The sequence below is a fragment of the Mustela erminea genome, chromosome 1 (assembly GCF_009829155.1).
Source record: "Mustela erminea isolate mMusErm1 chromosome 1, mMusErm1.Pri, whole genome shotgun sequence".
Taxonomy (NCBI): domain Eukaryota; kingdom Metazoa; phylum Chordata; class Mammalia; order Carnivora; family Mustelidae; genus Mustela; species Mustela erminea.
In genome coordinates, this window is record NC_045614.1 from 14,268,513 (window position 1) to 14,284,345 (window position 15,833).

The window sequence follows — 15,833 nt, forward strand, 5'->3', positions numbered from 1 at the left end:
CGGGCTTCCCTCTCCCGTGGGAGTTCCTGCGGGCCTGCATGCCCCCTACCCCACCCCAACGACCGCCTCGAGCTCTGGATGCTGGAAAGCAGCAGTCCGGCTTTTCTTTTACCCCCCACCCCCACCCCCACCCCAGACAGGGCTGGGAAGACCAAGAGAAGTGAGGCGCCCTCCCCGCGCCGGCTTCTGCTTTCTGGCCTAGCAGTGGCGACGCCTGAGTCAGCCCCACGCGACCACGCTTGGTGGGACTGGAGCGTCGGGGCGGAGGACCCTGAGAGGAGGACCGGGCGCCCGGGGCAGCTCCGATGGGTTAAGGGGGAGGGAGTGGGTGAGGGCCGGGTCGCCGTAGTCCCTGCCCACGATCGGGCAGGGGATCAGCCGCCGTAAGAGGGCAGGTTAGGGAGGCGAGGTTCCCAGGCTAGGAACGGAGGGCTTGGATCACCCCGGCCGCCCCCAGATCGATCCGCGGGGCGTGCGCGCGTGGAGACCCGTCTCAGTCTACCTGCCTGTGTCTCCCTGTCTCTGAAGCCGCCACCTAATCTCTGCTCTTGCCCCAGGCTCACATGACCTGGCGGCCCTGACGGCCCGGAGGGGGCGGGCGGGGGAGTGGAAGTAGGGCGGCCCCACGGCCGGGTGACTGCGGGCCCCGCACCTGGCGGGAGTGCGGATGGGGGCCAGGTTGGAAGAGGACCCAGACCTGCCAGTAGACACCGAGAGACGCCCGCCCCAGCCCCCAGGGGCGTGGACACCGGGAGGCGGGTCCGGCCCGGGGGCTGGGCCACCGCCGGGTTAAAGGCGGCTCCTTCCCGGGCCGCTGCTCCCGCCTCCGCACCCCGGCCTCTCAGTGATGGCCTCGTCGCCACTCCTGCCGGTCCTGCCGCCCCTGTTCTTGCTGCTGCTGCTACTGCCAGAGGTCCCCGCGGCGGCGCGGGCGTCCCCGCTGGGGACACTCCCCGAGGGGGCGGCCGCCTGCAAGGTAGGGACGGCAACGCGGTGGGAGGGCCAGGGGGACAGGTGCCCAGGCAGCGGGTGCTGCGGGACCGGCGCCTCCTCCCCTCTCCCCAGGTTTTGCCGGGAAAGACCGGTTCGGAGAGGGGGAGGCTGCCCCACTCGGGACTGAAAACCCCCCAGCACTGTGGCCTCGCGCCGAGTCGTTTCACTTCCCCATCTCGCGTCTGACACTTTCAGCTGTCCTCTACCCCATCCACACCCGCCCCACGCGGGGGTGCATTGAGCTCCTGCTGTGTACGTCTGGGGCGGGAATGGAGTCTCCTCTCGGAGTCCAGGGGAAGCCCAGAGAAGTCGGGCCGTGGCACAGACCCTCTAGGTGCTGCTTACTGGGTGCCTTTCGGCCAGGGAAGAGCTCACAAGTTTCTGGTGCGGGGCGGGGGCGGGGGGGGGGGGCGCGGCAAAGAGATTCCCCGGAGGCTGAGCCACTTGCTCTCGGCTGCATAGACATTGGCTGCCTGCTGCCCCGCAGCTGCAACCGGAAGTCAGCACATATTAGGCGCCGCCTCAGCAGCAGGGCTCGGGAGGGGTTCACCTGGGCCCCTTGAGAGGAAGAATAAATAAAGGCTCAGCGCAAATGTAGGGCCTTGCTCAGGTCAGGACCAAGGCTCTGGGGATGAAGTGGCAACAAATGAGCATGCATTAGTCTCCAGTGGTAAGCACCTTGGGAAGGCAGGACGGAGAGCAGTGACCAGAAATGTGCATGTGTTGAGTCCTTACTGCATACATTTACCTGGGGGGCGAGGGGTCTCACCTCAACTGAAGGAAAGCAAGAGCTGTTCATAAATTAAATGCCTACTGCTTCCAAGTCTATGTCACATCCGTTTTGCAGATAAACTGAGATCAAGGAAGATTGAGGGATACGATAAAATCTTAGAGTCAGGATTCCACCTGGCCTTGTCTGGAAAGAGTGCAAGATAGACTACCTACTGTTTGTAGTTGCCAGAGAACCAAGCAGGGCTAAACTCCCTTCACACCCCTTCCTCCTGCATAGGCTGGGGGCCTGTGCCTGCCGGTGCCCCTCAGGAAGTCACAAGCACCTCCTGTCAATGTAAGCCTCTACTACGAGGCGCTGTGCCCCGGCTGCCGGGCCTTCTTGGTCCGAGAACTTTTCCCGACCTGGCTGATGGTGATGGAGATCCTCAATGTCACACTGGTGCCCTATGGAAATGCCCAGGTATGTTGGTACTGGGGAAACCGAGGCACTAGGCCAGGGAGGGGGGGCACCTGATGGGCTGGCCAGCACTCACCTAGCTGCCTTACAGGAACAGAATGTCAGCGGCCGGTGGGAGTTCACCTGCCAGCACGGGGAGCAGGAATGCAAGCTCAACAAGGTGGAGGTGAGCAGCCCCCCAGGAACCTGAGCGGTGGGGGCATGGAGGCTGGGGGGCCTGCCCACTGTTGAGAAAGGCTAAAGCCAGGCTCAGAAGGGACTGGAAGTAGGGGCACCTAGGTGGCTCAGTGGGTTAAGCCTCTGCCTTCGGCTCAGGTCATGATCTCGGGGTCCTGGGATCGAGCCCCACGTCGGGCTCTCTGCTCAGCGGGGAACCTGCTTCTCCCTCTCTCTCTGTGTGCCTGCCTCTCTGCCTACTTGTGATCTCTCTCTGTGTTAAATAAATGAATAAAATCTTAAAAAAAAAAAAAAAAAAGGGACTGGAAGCAGCCCCATCCTCTGTGTCTTCAATCACCTCTTCATTCACCACTTCATTAGGGAACACCCGTGATCACTCCCAGAGCGGTCTCGAGCTGCCCTGGGCCCGCTTTCTGCCCTTGCCTATCCACCCGCTATCCTACAGGCCTGCCTGTGGGACCAACTGGAGAAGGAAATAGCCTTCCTGACCATTGTCTGCATGGAGGAAATGGAGGACATAGAGAAAAATCTGAGACCGGTGAGCAGCACCCCTCACTTGGCCCTGGGTTGGGAGACCCTGATCTTCCCTGTCCCCAGACAGACCCAGGTTCAGGTTCTGGCCTGACCACCACTCTCTTTGTAGCCCCAGGAAAATGGCCTTCCCTCTGGAAGCCTCCGATCTCTGAAGCAAGGGAACAAAGATCTTTGGGAAGCATGAGTAGATCAAGGAGGGCTTCCTGGAGGAGGTGCCTCTGAGCCGGGCTTGGATGAACAGAAACATGCAGGGACGTAGATGATGATCCTCACCTGGGGTATGGGGATGGCAGGACAGGCCCGCCTGCTTCTCTGGAGGGTTATGAAAAACAACTCCCAGTGGAGTGACTCATTGACACCAATAGCTTATTCATTCATGGAACATCTGGACCACCCAAAAGGCTCACCCTGGGACACCCCCAGCAGCCCTGCAGAGTCATAGCGGGGCCAGAGGTGGGCAGAGGAGGAGGAAGCACTGGAAAGATTCTGGGGGAAGGAAGTGGAAGGGCGTTCCTGGTGGAGGGAATAGCACAGATGGAAGCTCTGAGGAAAATGAGACCCTGTAAGGGGTCCGGGGCTGCGGTCTTCTGAGTCTGGTCTTCTGAAAAGCAAGAGCAGCCTGAGCCCCTGCCTTGGGGGCGTCCACTCAAGTAAGTGTTAAGCATGTGCTGTGTATGCTGTGGACCCAACTGTCTCCTATTGCCCAGGAGGTACAAGCTTGGCCCCAGCAGCCGGGGAGGGGGGGGGGCTGGAGGAGGGAACACTGGGGAGACAATGCCTAGGAAGCTGAGGCAATGCTCCCACTCACCAGGCACCCTTGTCTGCCCTCAGTGCCTGCAGATCTATGCCCCAAAGGTGTCCCCGGACACCATCATGGAGTGCGCAATGGGGGACCGGGGCATGCAGCTTTTGCATGTCAATGCCCAGCTTACCGATGCCCTGCAGCCGCCCCACGAGTATGTGCCCTGGGTCGTCGTCAATGGGGTAAGAGTTCTTACAGCCCTCGCTCTGGCCACTGGGCCAGCACCAGCATGACGGGTGTGCCCTCTGGCAGAAGGCCAGCCATGGGGCCATTTGCCGCCCTTCTGAGCTAGGCGTGGGTTGATGGGGGGCGGGAAGCAAAGGAGACTGTGTGACTTCCTGTCTTGCTTTCTGCAGAAACCCCTGAAAAATCCAAGTCAGCTCCTAAGCCTCGTGTGCCATCTGTACCAGGCAAGCCGGAAGGGGAACGGAGGGATCCACTGGGGGCAGGGGTGGGCAGCGGCTGCTTTCAGGACCCCCAGCTCATGGCCCTCTCCTCCAGGGTGAGAAGCCAGACATCTGCCAACCTATGGCCAGCTCCCAGAGGGAAGTCTGCTTCAAGTGACAGCTGGTGCCCTGGGAGGGACCTGCTGGAGGAAGAGCAGGAGCGCACCTGTCCCTGCTCGTCCCGTCCCTGACTCTCAGCAGCCCCTGCCTACCATCCAGATAACTTCTACACATTCCATGAAAGCCCAGACTCAGACTCCTGCCCCAGGATCAAGCATCTTGCCCCACTGAGAATGGTGCTACATTGAAACGAGTTTAATAAACACTTCTGGATTTTGTGATTCATTTAATAAGTTAACAAATTCCCCCTGGACCACGACACGCTGCTGGGACCCTCCTGAGAAGGCCCCTTTCTCGGGGAGGCAGAGGCAGACAGACACTCCTCATCCCACAGGGAGCAGAAATGGGCCAGAGGGAGGCACCAGGCCTGGAGGAGCCCAGAGAAAGAGCAAAGGCTCTGCTTAGGGAATAGGAGCATAGGGGTTGGGGTTTTGAAGGGTGACTAGGAGTTCATGAGGCAGAAGACATACTCAGTAATTCAACAAACAACCCTAACTACTCCCTTTTGCAGACCCCACAATGGAGCCGGGGATTTTGGCTGGGAGTTTCAAAGAATGTGTTCCCTGGTGGTAGGGGCTGTGTCACAGTGTTCCAGGAAAGAGGAACAGAGTGTGCAAAAGACAAGCGAGCAGCAAAATCTGAAGCTAGAATGGGGGCTGAGACATCTGAGAACATCGGGCATGTTATGGGATACTATTAAAAAAAAAATCATGATTCTTACACTGATCTAAAATGATTACATGCCAAAGATTTTATTTAACCCATGACTAATGAGGAAAACTGGTCAAATGTTTCAAAGAACAGATAGATTTATAAATGAGAAATCTTGAAATGATGGTGCAAAGAGAAAATTGATCCACTTTTTCACAAAGCAGTGGGGGCAAGGGTGGGGGTAACACTTTCTTCACTCCCAGCTTTTTTTTTTTTTTTCAAAATTTGGGTTTTTTTAAGATTTTATTTATTTATTTGACAGAGAGAAATCACAAGTAGACGGAGAGGCGGGCAGAGAAAGAGAGAGGGAAGCAGGCTCCCTGCTGAGCAGAGAGCCCGATGCGGCACTCGATCCCAGCACCCTGAGATCATGACCTGAGCCGAAAGCAGCGGCTTAACCCACTGAGCCACCCAAGCGCCCCTTTTTTTCAAATTTTAATAATAGGTTTTATTGCGGTAGCACAGCCGGTTAAGTGCCCAATTTGATTTTGGCTTGGGTTGTGACCTGCAAGTCATGAGATTGAGTCCCGCTTCAGGCTCCCAGGTCAGCAGGGAATCTGCTTGAAGTTCTCTCTCTCTCTCCCTTTGCCCCTCCTACCACTCTCCCTCTCTCAAATAAATAAATAAATCTTTGCCCCTCCCCCCAAAAAGGAATAGATTTTCTTTAACCTGATACAAATCTGATACATTATCATTTCAACCCCTAGGCAATACGAAAAAATTTAATGAGAGCCTCCTCATTCTTTTTTTCTTCCTAAGTCTTTTTCTCATACTAAGTCTTAACTGCTGTGTATTTTATAGCATCTCTCAACTCAGATTAACTACACTGCAAGTGCGCACGAGCCCAGTGGGTGATTGATTACCGTACAGGGCAGGAAACATCACTGCCCCCATCCTAGGCTCTGCAGCGAGACTCCTGTAATAAAGATTAACAAGAGAAAGACAAATTTAATAACATGCGTACGTCATGAATACATGGGAAATACCCACTAAAACTGGGTAAACTCCCCAAAGTGGTCAAAGCCACCACTTTAATTTTGTTTTTCAAATTTTTTATTTTGGGGGCACTTGGATGGCTCAGTCATTAAGCATCTGCCTTCGGCTCAGGTCATGATTCCAGCGTCATGGGATCGAGCCCCGCACTGGGCTTCCTGCTCATGGCGGAGCCTGCTTCTCCCTCTCCAGCTCCTTCCTGCTGTGTTCCCTCTCTTGCTGTTTCTCTCTGTCAAATAAATAAAATCTTTTAAAAAGTTCCTTTTAATATTTTTATTTTAGATTTTATTTGAGCGAGAGAGAGACAGAGCAATAGCAGGGGGAAGGGGCAGAGGGAGACACAGGCTCCCCGCTGAGCAAGGAGCCCAACATGGGACTGGATCCCAGGACCCTGGGATCATGACCTGAGTCAAGAGCAGACCACTTTTAGCTGACTGAGCCACCCACACGCCCCTTTGTTTTTATTTCACAATAATCTCCACACCCAATGTGGGGCTCGATTCACAGCCTGGAGATCAAGAGCAGTTCCACACCAATAGAGCGAGCTAGGTGTCCCCTGAGTTGCTATTTTAAATACCACCCTCCTGGGTGGCTCAGTGGGTTAAAGCTTCTGCCTTCAGCTCAGGTCATGATCCCAGGGTCCTGGGATGGAGCCCCGCATTAGGCTCTTTGCTCAGCAGGGAGCCTGCTTCCTCCTATCTCTCTGCCTGTTTCTCTGCCTACTTGTGATCTCTGTCCGTCAAATAAATAAATAAAATCTTCTATAAATAAATAAATAAATAAATAAATACCACCACCCTCCGGGGATGCCTTGTGGTTCAGTGGGTTAAACCTCTGCCTTCGGCTCAGGTCATGATCTCAGGGTCATGGGATCAAGCCCTGCATCAGGAAGCCTGCTTCTCCCTCTCCCTCTTCCGGCCGCTCTTCCTGCTCATGCACACGCTCTCTCTCTCTCTCTCAAATAAATAAATAAAATCTTAAAAAAAAAAAAAAAAAAGGAGACACTCCATCTCTTTAGGACTCTCCCCAAAAACCCAGAACACCAGCCCAACCATGAGAAAATATCATCCCAACCCAGACTGAGCGACATTCTACAAGATATCTCACCAGTATTCCTCCAAAGTGCCCAAGTCATGAACAACAAGAGAAAACGGAGAAAGTGTCACTGACCGGAGGAAACTAACTTAGTGGGATCCTGGCTAAAGGAACATTTTAAGGAATAACTGGAATTATGATTGACATGGCACTATTCTTCTTCTCTTTCTTAAGATTTTATTTATTTGACGCAGAGAGAGAGAGAGAGAGACAGCGAGAGAGGGAACACAAGCAGGGGGGAGTGGGAGAGTGAGAAGCAGGCTCCCAGCTGAGCAGGGAATCTGATGCAGGGCTCCATCCCAGGACTCTGGGATCATGACCTGAGCTGAAGACGGACGCTTAATGACTGAGCCACCCAGGTGCCCCAAACACGGAACTACTCTTGCCTCAAATCAGTCAAGGCTCTTCTAGGAATCTGACAGATAGAACTGTATCACAGACAGTGAGGGTATTAACCAAACTCCCTTTAGATAAACTGATTAGGATAATTATGCCTGCAAAATCCTTCCTGGAATATCACCTATTATCACATTCACATTCTATCATACCGACAAGATCTACCCGCGCTGGAGGCGGGCACGCGGGTGCACACCTGCGGTAGAAACCTTGGGGCCATCCTAGACTCCTGCCTCTCACACCTCCTGATGTAGAAAAAGATGACCCACTCACACAGTGAGAAGACCTTTCTGAATTACAGAACAGTATATGGGCAGAGAGAGTTTATGGCTTCAATTCTAAAAATTTTCAGCCACTGGGGCACCTAGCTGGCTCAGTTGGTAGAGCGTGTGACTCTTGATGTCAGGGTTGTGAGTCAAGTCCCATGTTGGGTGTGGAACCTACTTACATAAATAAGTAATTAATTAAACAAAATAAAATAATATTTCAACCATGGGAGAAGACAATACATAGTGAAGGCAAGGTAAAATTTAGAATTTGATTTGGGGAACTTGGTTGAAAATGTCAATGGTTTGAACATTTGATTAAATAGGAGAGCAGGGGGCACCTGGGGGGCTCAGTAGGTTAAGTCTCTGCCTTCGGCTCAGATCATGATCCCAGGGTCCTGGGATTGAGCCCCGCATCAGGCTCCCTGCTTAGCGGGGAGCCTGCATCCCCCCCCCCGCCCCCGCCTGCCTCTCTGCCTACTTGTGATCTCTGTCTGTCAATAGATAGATAGATAGATAGATAGATAGGAGGGCAGGAGCCGGGCTGACCCAGTCAGTGAAACATGTGACTCTCAGTCTCAGGGTTGTGAGCTCAAGCCCCAATTACAAAACAATACTGGATTACTTATTTTTTTATTTTATTTATTTATTTGAGAGAGAGAGAGCTTGAGCAGGGGGAGGGGCAGAGGGAGAGAGGAGCAGATGCCCAGCTGAGCAGGGAGCAGGAGGTGGGGCTCGATCCCAGGACCCTGGGATCATGACAACCTGAGCAGAAGTCAGATTCTTAATCGACTGAGCCACCCAGGTGCCCCTAATCTGTTACTTATATAATACCAAAGTGACAACAAAAGGTTTTAAAGACAAAAACAGTAAGTTCTACAGTTGGGGGTCAGGGGAAGGCTTAGCTCTTTTAATATTGAGGAGACTCCGTTTTCCTAAGTAATCAAAGACCTCCAAGCAACAGCATTTTGGTAAAACATAGAGAATCTTTGTTTTCCCCGTGAATCACTCAACAGGTAAAGAAAAGCCTTTGACCATAATCCAAGATAAGGTCGTTCTTTTAACAGAGAAAGCAGATCGAATTCTAGTCTGCACAGTTACACTGATATTGAAGCTCATTGTTAAAACCCTTATAATAAATCCATGTGATTTGCACAACCTTGCTCGCACAAGATACAATTTTCTCTCTCTCTTTCTCCCTCTCCAACTTTCTCTACCGCCTTAGATTTTGGTCCTTTGTTTTCCTCATTCTTATTTTGAACCAGTCTTTTTTTTTTTTTTAAGATTTTATTTATTTATTTGACAGAGAACGCAAGTAGGCAGAGAGGCAGGCAGAGAGAGAGAGAGAGAGAAGCAGGCTCTGCACCGAGCAGAGAGCCCGATGCGGGGCTCGATCCCAGGACCCTGGGATCATGACCTGGGCTGAAGGCAGAGGCTTAACCCACTGAGCCACCCAGGCGCCCCTGAACCAGTCTTAAGTTAAGACAAAATTACTCTCCTTCCAGCCTTCATATTTCCTTCATTTCCTACCAAAACACACCCTATTTTCCTTGCATATTTTATGTTTTTTTTTTCCTGTACCCTGATTAGTAATAATAGTTTCATTTTCTTATATTGATTCGAATATATAACACTTATTTCCAGTAAAACCAGGAAGCCGGCAGTTGTAAACTGCAGACATGCCCACATTCCGCCCTAGGTCAGCAAATCTTTGAGTCCACAGTTTTGTCATTTCTGAAGGCATATGCTTTCTTACAGTGCAATATTTCAATGTGTCAGGGGCTCCTGGGTGGCTCAGTAAGTTAAGCATCTGCCTTCAGTTCAGGTCATGATCCCGGGGTCCTGGGATCGAGCCCTGCATCTCCCTGGTCAGCGGGGAGTCTGCTTCTCCCTCTCCCTCTGCCCCTCCCAGCACCCCCCCCCAACCCCCTCCGGCTCATGCTCTCTCCTCTCTCTCAAATAAATAAATAAGATCTTAAAAAATTGTTTTTCAAAAAAGAAAAAACAATATTTCAATGTGCCAAAGGACACGTTCACAAACTAACCAAGTATCTTTTAGTCCATCTGTAAAAATCAAGAAGCCAAAGGAGACAAACTTGAACTCATTTTTAGTAAGTATGTTTCAGCATTTTATCTTATTTGGAAAGGATCTAGATATTCAACAATTATCCATCATCTAACTTAGCCAAACTTCAAGGTTCCAAGTTTCTCAAAGGATTTTTTGAGCTTTTTTTTTTTTTAAGATTTATTTATTTATTTGACAGAGACCACAAGTAGGCTGAGAGGCAGGCGGAGGAGGGGGGGGGAAGCAGGCTCCCTGCGGAGCAGAAAGCCCAATTTGGGGCTCCATCCCAGGACCCTGGGATCATGACCTGAGCCAAAGGCAGAGGCTTTAACCCACTGAGCCACCCAAGCACCTCCCCCCCACTCATTTTTTTTAAAGATTTGATTTATTTATTTGACAGAGAGAGATCATAAATAGGCAGAGAGGCAGACAGAGAGAGAGGGGGAAGCAGGCTCCCCGCTGAGCAGAGAGCCTGATGCAGGGCTCGATCCCAAGACCCTGGAATCATGACTTTAGCCGAAGGCAGAGGCTTAACCAACTGAGCCACCCAGGCACCCAAACAATTCACTTTTAACATAGATTTTGTTCTTAGGGTTGAATTTATAGTTTTATAATCTTAAACAGAGAGATAATGTGACTAATCTTATGTAAGCACTTTTTTAATAAGTCAATTAAATATTTAGAGCTCTTGACAATGACTTTTTAGCAATAGCTTCTGGAGGTAGAAAAATATTACATAAACATGAGAGACACATACAATCACAGATCTTATAGCCCTTATTTTTAAATTTTAGGCCATGAGACAGGTACAAGAACACAATACTCACATGTTTAAAAAAATAGAGTTGAGGGGCGTCTGGCTGGCTCAGTTGGAAGACTGTGTGAGTCCAACTCGGGGTCATGAGTTCACGCCCCATGTTGGGTATAGGGATTACTTAAAAAAATTTTTTTTTAAATTATTTTTTAATCTTTAAAAAAAAATAGCTGAGGAGGCCCTGGGTAGCTCAGTCATGAGGGGCTCTTGATCTCTGGGCCATGAGTTCAGGCCCCATGTTGGGCATTGAGCTTACATTAAAAAAAATTAAATTAGGGGTACCTGGCTGGCTCAGTTGGTAAAGCATGCGACTCTTGGTCTCTGGGTTGTAAGCTGGAGTCCCACGCTGGGTGAAAAGATTACTTAAAAAAAAAATCCTTATAAATTTTTTAAAATAAATTTTAAAAATTTTTAAAAAGTAGTTGAATTGAAACTATGTTTCTGGCAGATGGAACAAGTTACTAATATTTTCAAAGAAGACTTTTAAGAGATTTCACATGCTAGTCTGTTCCCAAATAGCCCTCTGACTAGGTAGTTCCTTTTAGCTTTGGAGAGAAGGCTTTGGAAATAGTTCCTGTCAGCCTGGGAACATTAGCCTCCAATTAGGCCGATTTCTGTCTACAGAGTTCCTGTAAGAATAAAAAGAGTCCTGGGGTACCTGGGTAGCTCAGTTGGGTATTCGTCTGCATTTAGCTCAGGTCATGATCCCAGTGTTCTGGAATCAAGCCTTCCTGCTCAGCGGGGAATCTGCTTCTCCCTCTCTCTCTCCCTCTACTCTTCCCCCCTGCTCAAGTTCTCTCTCTCTCTCTCAAATAAATAAATAAAATCTTAAAAAAAAAAAAGAATTTAAAAAGTCCTTTCAAATATCTTATCAGGTTTCAGCTCAAACAAACTAAGTTTTCTGGCACTACTGAACTCCTTTTTTTTTTTTTTAAGATTTTATTTATTTATTTGATAGACAGAGATCACAAGCAGGCAGAGAGGCAGGCAGAGAGGCAGGCAGAGAGAGAGAGAGAGGAAGGTAAGCAGGCTCCCTGCTGAGCAGAGAGCCCAAGGCGGGGCTCGATCCCAGCACCCCGGGATCATGCCCCCAGCAGAAGGCAGAGGTTTTAACCCACTGAGCCACCCAGGTGCCCCTCCTTTTTATTTATTTATTTTTTTTTAAACCAGAAGTATACCTATTCCAAGTGATTCAGAACCCAAACCCAAACTAAAGCCTTTTATGATCCAACCAGGGACACAAGAGATGCCTCCAAGAGCGTACAAAAGATGCATTCTTCCCAAGATCCAGAGCCACTCCCAAAGACAGCCAAAACACAGACAGACAGACAATTCTCTAGAGAGCTGACAATGACCCTAGCCACAGTGGAGTACAACTCACATACCTGTCTGCTCATCGACATATTCCCAGGGCTCCTAACCTGATGTCTGGTCCCCTGCAGCATGCAGAAAGCCAAGCCAAGCTTTCAGCACACAAAAGGAGACTCATAACAGGGGCGCCTGGGTGGCTCGGTGGGTTAAAGCCTCTGCCTTCAGCTCAGGTCATGATCTCAGGGTCCTGGAATGGAGCCCCGCATCGGGCTCTCTGCTCAGCAGGGAGCCTGCTCCCCTTCCCCACCTCTGCCTGCCTCTCTGCCTACTTGTGATCTCTGTCTGTCAAATAAACAAATAAAATCTTTTAAAAAAATTAAAAAAAAAAAAGAAGAAGAAGAAGGAGACTCATACAGAAAGCAATAGCTGTCCCTGGAGGCGGGGACCAACAAGTGGGTACCCAAAACCAAATTTACAAGAGTCACAAAGTTTCCAAAGAACTAATCCTTACAAATGCTTGTCTCTTGCCCATCTAAACCCAGAGGGGATGGACAAAGAAATTTTTACCAATCTCTCCCAACAGAGATCCAGAAAGCAAACGAGGCAAAAATTCTTACCTTACCTGTGGGCTTCATCAGGCCCCAGGACCTGTCAGCTGCAGATCCCAGAGCCAACAGAGCCCCAGCCAATGCGATCCCATCTCATTACCAAACCGGGGGAAACTTTACAAGAAAAAAAGAAGATCCAAGAAGTAACTGGGCCTCGGTGATTTACCTACTAGGTTCAACAGAGGGAGACAAGGATGGAAAAACAACTGAAGGGTGTGCAGAGACTACAGGAAGATCAATTATTTTAATAAGGTCTGTTTGGGGCGCCTGGGTGGTGCAGTGGGTTAAGCCTCTGTCTTTAGCTCTGGTTGTGATTCTTAGGGTCCTGGGATGGAGCCCCACATCTGGCTCTCTGGTCAGCGGCGAGCCTGTTTCCCCTTCTCTCTCTGCCTGCCTTCTAATCTCTCTGTCAAATAAATAAAATCTTAAAAAAAAAAAAAACACCAAGGTCTGTTTGGACGGATGCCTTCAGCCTCAGCTTCCCCTCTGGTAATAACAGTGTTTCTTTCTCCTGGTACAGGGGCAGCACCTTCCACTTGGGGAATTTTATCTCCTGGTCTTAGGAAGGGAAAAGCAGCTCAGTATATCCTTTGTGCATGTTGCTGTGTTTCAAAAGAATCAATCCGCCAGAGCGGCGTATTTTGGGGTGGCCTATCTTGACCACCTTCAAAAGAGACACTAAAGGGACGCCTGGGTGGCTCAGTTGGTTAAGCAGCTGCCTTCGGCTCAGGTCATGATCCCAGCGTCCTGGGATCGAGTCCCACATCGGGCTCCTTGCTCTGCAGGGAGCCTGCTTCTCCCTCTGACTCTGCCTGCCACTCTGCCTATGCTCGTTCTTGCTCTCTCTCTCTGACAAATAAATAAAATCTTTAAAAAAAAAAAAAAAAGAGAGAGAGACACTAAATACCACAGGTCCAGATACCAAAGTCCCTTCTTCCTGATGTACTCCTTTTTATTTTTTTTTTAAGATTTTATTAATTTATTTGATGGAGAGAGAGAGAGATCACAAGTAGGCAGAGAGGCAGGCAGCGATACAGGGGGAAGCAGGCTCCCTGCTCAGCAGAGAGCCCCACTCGGTCCTCCATACCAGGACCCTAAGATCATGACCTAAGCCAAAGGCAGAGGTCTAACCCAGAGCCACCCAGGTGCCCCCCCACTTAGGATTTTTTTTTTAAGATTTTATTTATTTAATTGACAGACAGAAATCACAAGTAGGCAGAGAGGCAGGCAGAGAGAGAGGAGGAAGAAGACTCACCGCGGAGCAGAGAGCCCGATGTGGGGCTTGATCCCAGGACCCTGGGATCATGACCCGAGCCGAAGGCAGAGGCTTTAACCCGCTGAGCCACCCAGGCGCCCCCCCAATTTAGGATTTTATTCTTAAGTAATCTCCACACCCAACAGGGGGCTCGTACTCACAACCCCAAGATCAAGCGCCACCCATTCTGCCAACTGAGCCAGCATATAGTAAATAGTTTAGTTACAGACCATGCGGTCTTTGTTGCAATCACTCACTGTAGGGAGAGAGGAGACAATACAGAAACAAATGGGCAAGGCTCTGTTCAAATTATAGCTTTATTTATGGTTTAAAAATTTGATTTTCATATAATTTCCATGTCATAGAATATTATTCCATTCCCCCCCAACCTTTTGTCAACTAAATAAAGGAGACAAAACTGAAAAGGAGCAAATGTTTCTTTGGGGGGCTCATAATTACAATTTGGGAGCCCAGATTCCAGAATAACCAGGAAAGTGTCTCCTTCATGGAAGGAAAGGGTTATGAGAAAGAAGGAAGGGGTAATTACCTGATTTAGATAAAGAAGAAAGAAATTCTACTCATTTGATGCTGACTGAAGTTGGAAAGATGTTAGGGTTCGAAGCGGACGGTCAATAAAAAATTCTTGAGACATCTTTGGTGCAAAAAGGTGGTTTTATTACAGGAAGGGGACAGCACTCCAGGGCAGAAGGAGCGGCACTGTGGTCATAAGGAGTGGCCAGTTACATACTTTCAGGTTGGGAGGGGGTTAGGGAGAGCATAATTCTCTAAGCAAACTGGAAGCAAGGTTTCCAGGACCTCCAAGGGGCTAGCTCTTGTTGGGAAAAGGTCATTTATTACCCTCTAGTAAAACCTGAGTCATGAGAACCTTCCGATGCATATCGATGGGTCATATGCTTGGGGGATGATTGCCAACATGTATCTTGGGGGGGTAGAGATAAAGGAAGTTTCCGAAGGAATTTTTATGTTAAAGTAGACTTACAGGATCCTGGGGGTCAGGTTAAGATTGCCTTTTGCCCTGAGCAAAGTATTATCATCAAGGCAGCTGAGTCCCTAGAGGAATGTCACTTTGCCCGTTTCAAGGACTTGTCAGCGGGCTGTAGGTAGTAAGGATATTAAATTTTCTTTTGCCTTTGTTTCCCACATCACTGACCAGCTGAGTCACTTCTGGTTATTATAATTTTATTGGTGCTATCAAATGAAACTGTCCCTGATATTATTAGCTTTACTTCTCCATATGATCCCAATGCCAATTGCTCTGTTGAAATTTTATGAGCAACTGCTTGTAAAATTATTGCTGCTTCTGGCCAGTCCATGAGCTCATTCGTTGTAAAGGAAACTGGGGATTCAAAACGGATTCTCTCATGTCCAGAAACTTTATACTATTTCACACATTTAAAAAATTTAAGAAACATTTTTACCTCTTGAACCTCACAGGAACAGCAACGGGATTTGGACCTCTGGCCGCAGTTTGCAACACCCTCGTTCCCCGTAAATAACGCATAGGTTTCCATGGAAACTCCTATTTTCCGCTACAGGAACACAGGAGGTAAAGTAGGGATATAGCTGTTTGCAGAGGTGCCTGTGGGGTAAGTTAATGCACGCAACGTGCCCAGATCACCGCCTAGCGTTTTAACTATTACTATTTTGGAACCGAGGTCAGATACCCAGCTAAAGGTCAACGGTTGGGTCCGATCCTACGGGGCCGCGGGCGCAGCCAACGCATAACCCGCTCCGACTTCCGTGAATCTTTGCGAGATTAGACTTCCGCCCAGGTCGAGCCGCCAAGGCCCCAGCTAAGATCCCTTCTCTAGAATTCCGGAAGAATCGGAGAATCTGGAGGGAGCAAGATTGGCCACCTCCACAGGGGAGGCGGGACAACAGGCCTCCGCTGGCGTAAGACTAGCCTGCGATTGGTCAGTGCAGTATCGGGCTGGTTGGTTAGAGTCCGGCGGCGCTTGTCCATAGGCTGGCGCGGAAAGGGGCGGGGAAACAAGGTGGCGAGGCGGCCATGATCCGTGCGCTGGGGTGAGACGCTTA

General features: G+C 49.7%; 1 protein-coding gene across 1 annotated transcript; it reads left to right on the plus strand.

Moving 5' to 3' along the window:
* Positions 1-599: 599 nt before the first annotated feature.
* Positions 600-4,491, plus strand: IFI30 (IFI30 lysosomal thiol reductase). The gene is made up of 7 exons (XM_032316014.1): positions 600-976; positions 2,003-2,185; positions 2,274-2,348; positions 2,805-2,897; positions 3,725-3,877; positions 4,052-4,105; positions 4,197-4,491. The coding sequence occupies exons 1-7, from the start codon at positions 848-850 to the stop codon at positions 4,257-4,259; spliced, it is 750 nt and encodes a 249-aa protein (XP_032171905.1). The 5' UTR covers positions 600-847; the 3' UTR covers positions 4,260-4,491.
* Positions 4,492-15,833: the final 11,342 nt, after the last annotated feature.

Coding starts and splice junctions, on each gene's coding strand:
- IFI30 (XM_032316014.1), top strand. CDS start 848: ATGGCCTCGTCGCCACTCCTGCCGGTCCTGCCGCCCCTGTTCTTGCTG. Junction 2,186..2,273: donor TGCCCTATGGAAATGCCCAG/GTATGTTGGTAC, acceptor GCTGCCTTACAG/GAACAGAATGTCAGCGGCCG. Junction 2,898..3,724: donor TAGAGAAAAATCTGAGACCG/GTGAGCAGCACC, acceptor GTCTGCCCTCAG/TGCCTGCAGATCTATGCCCC.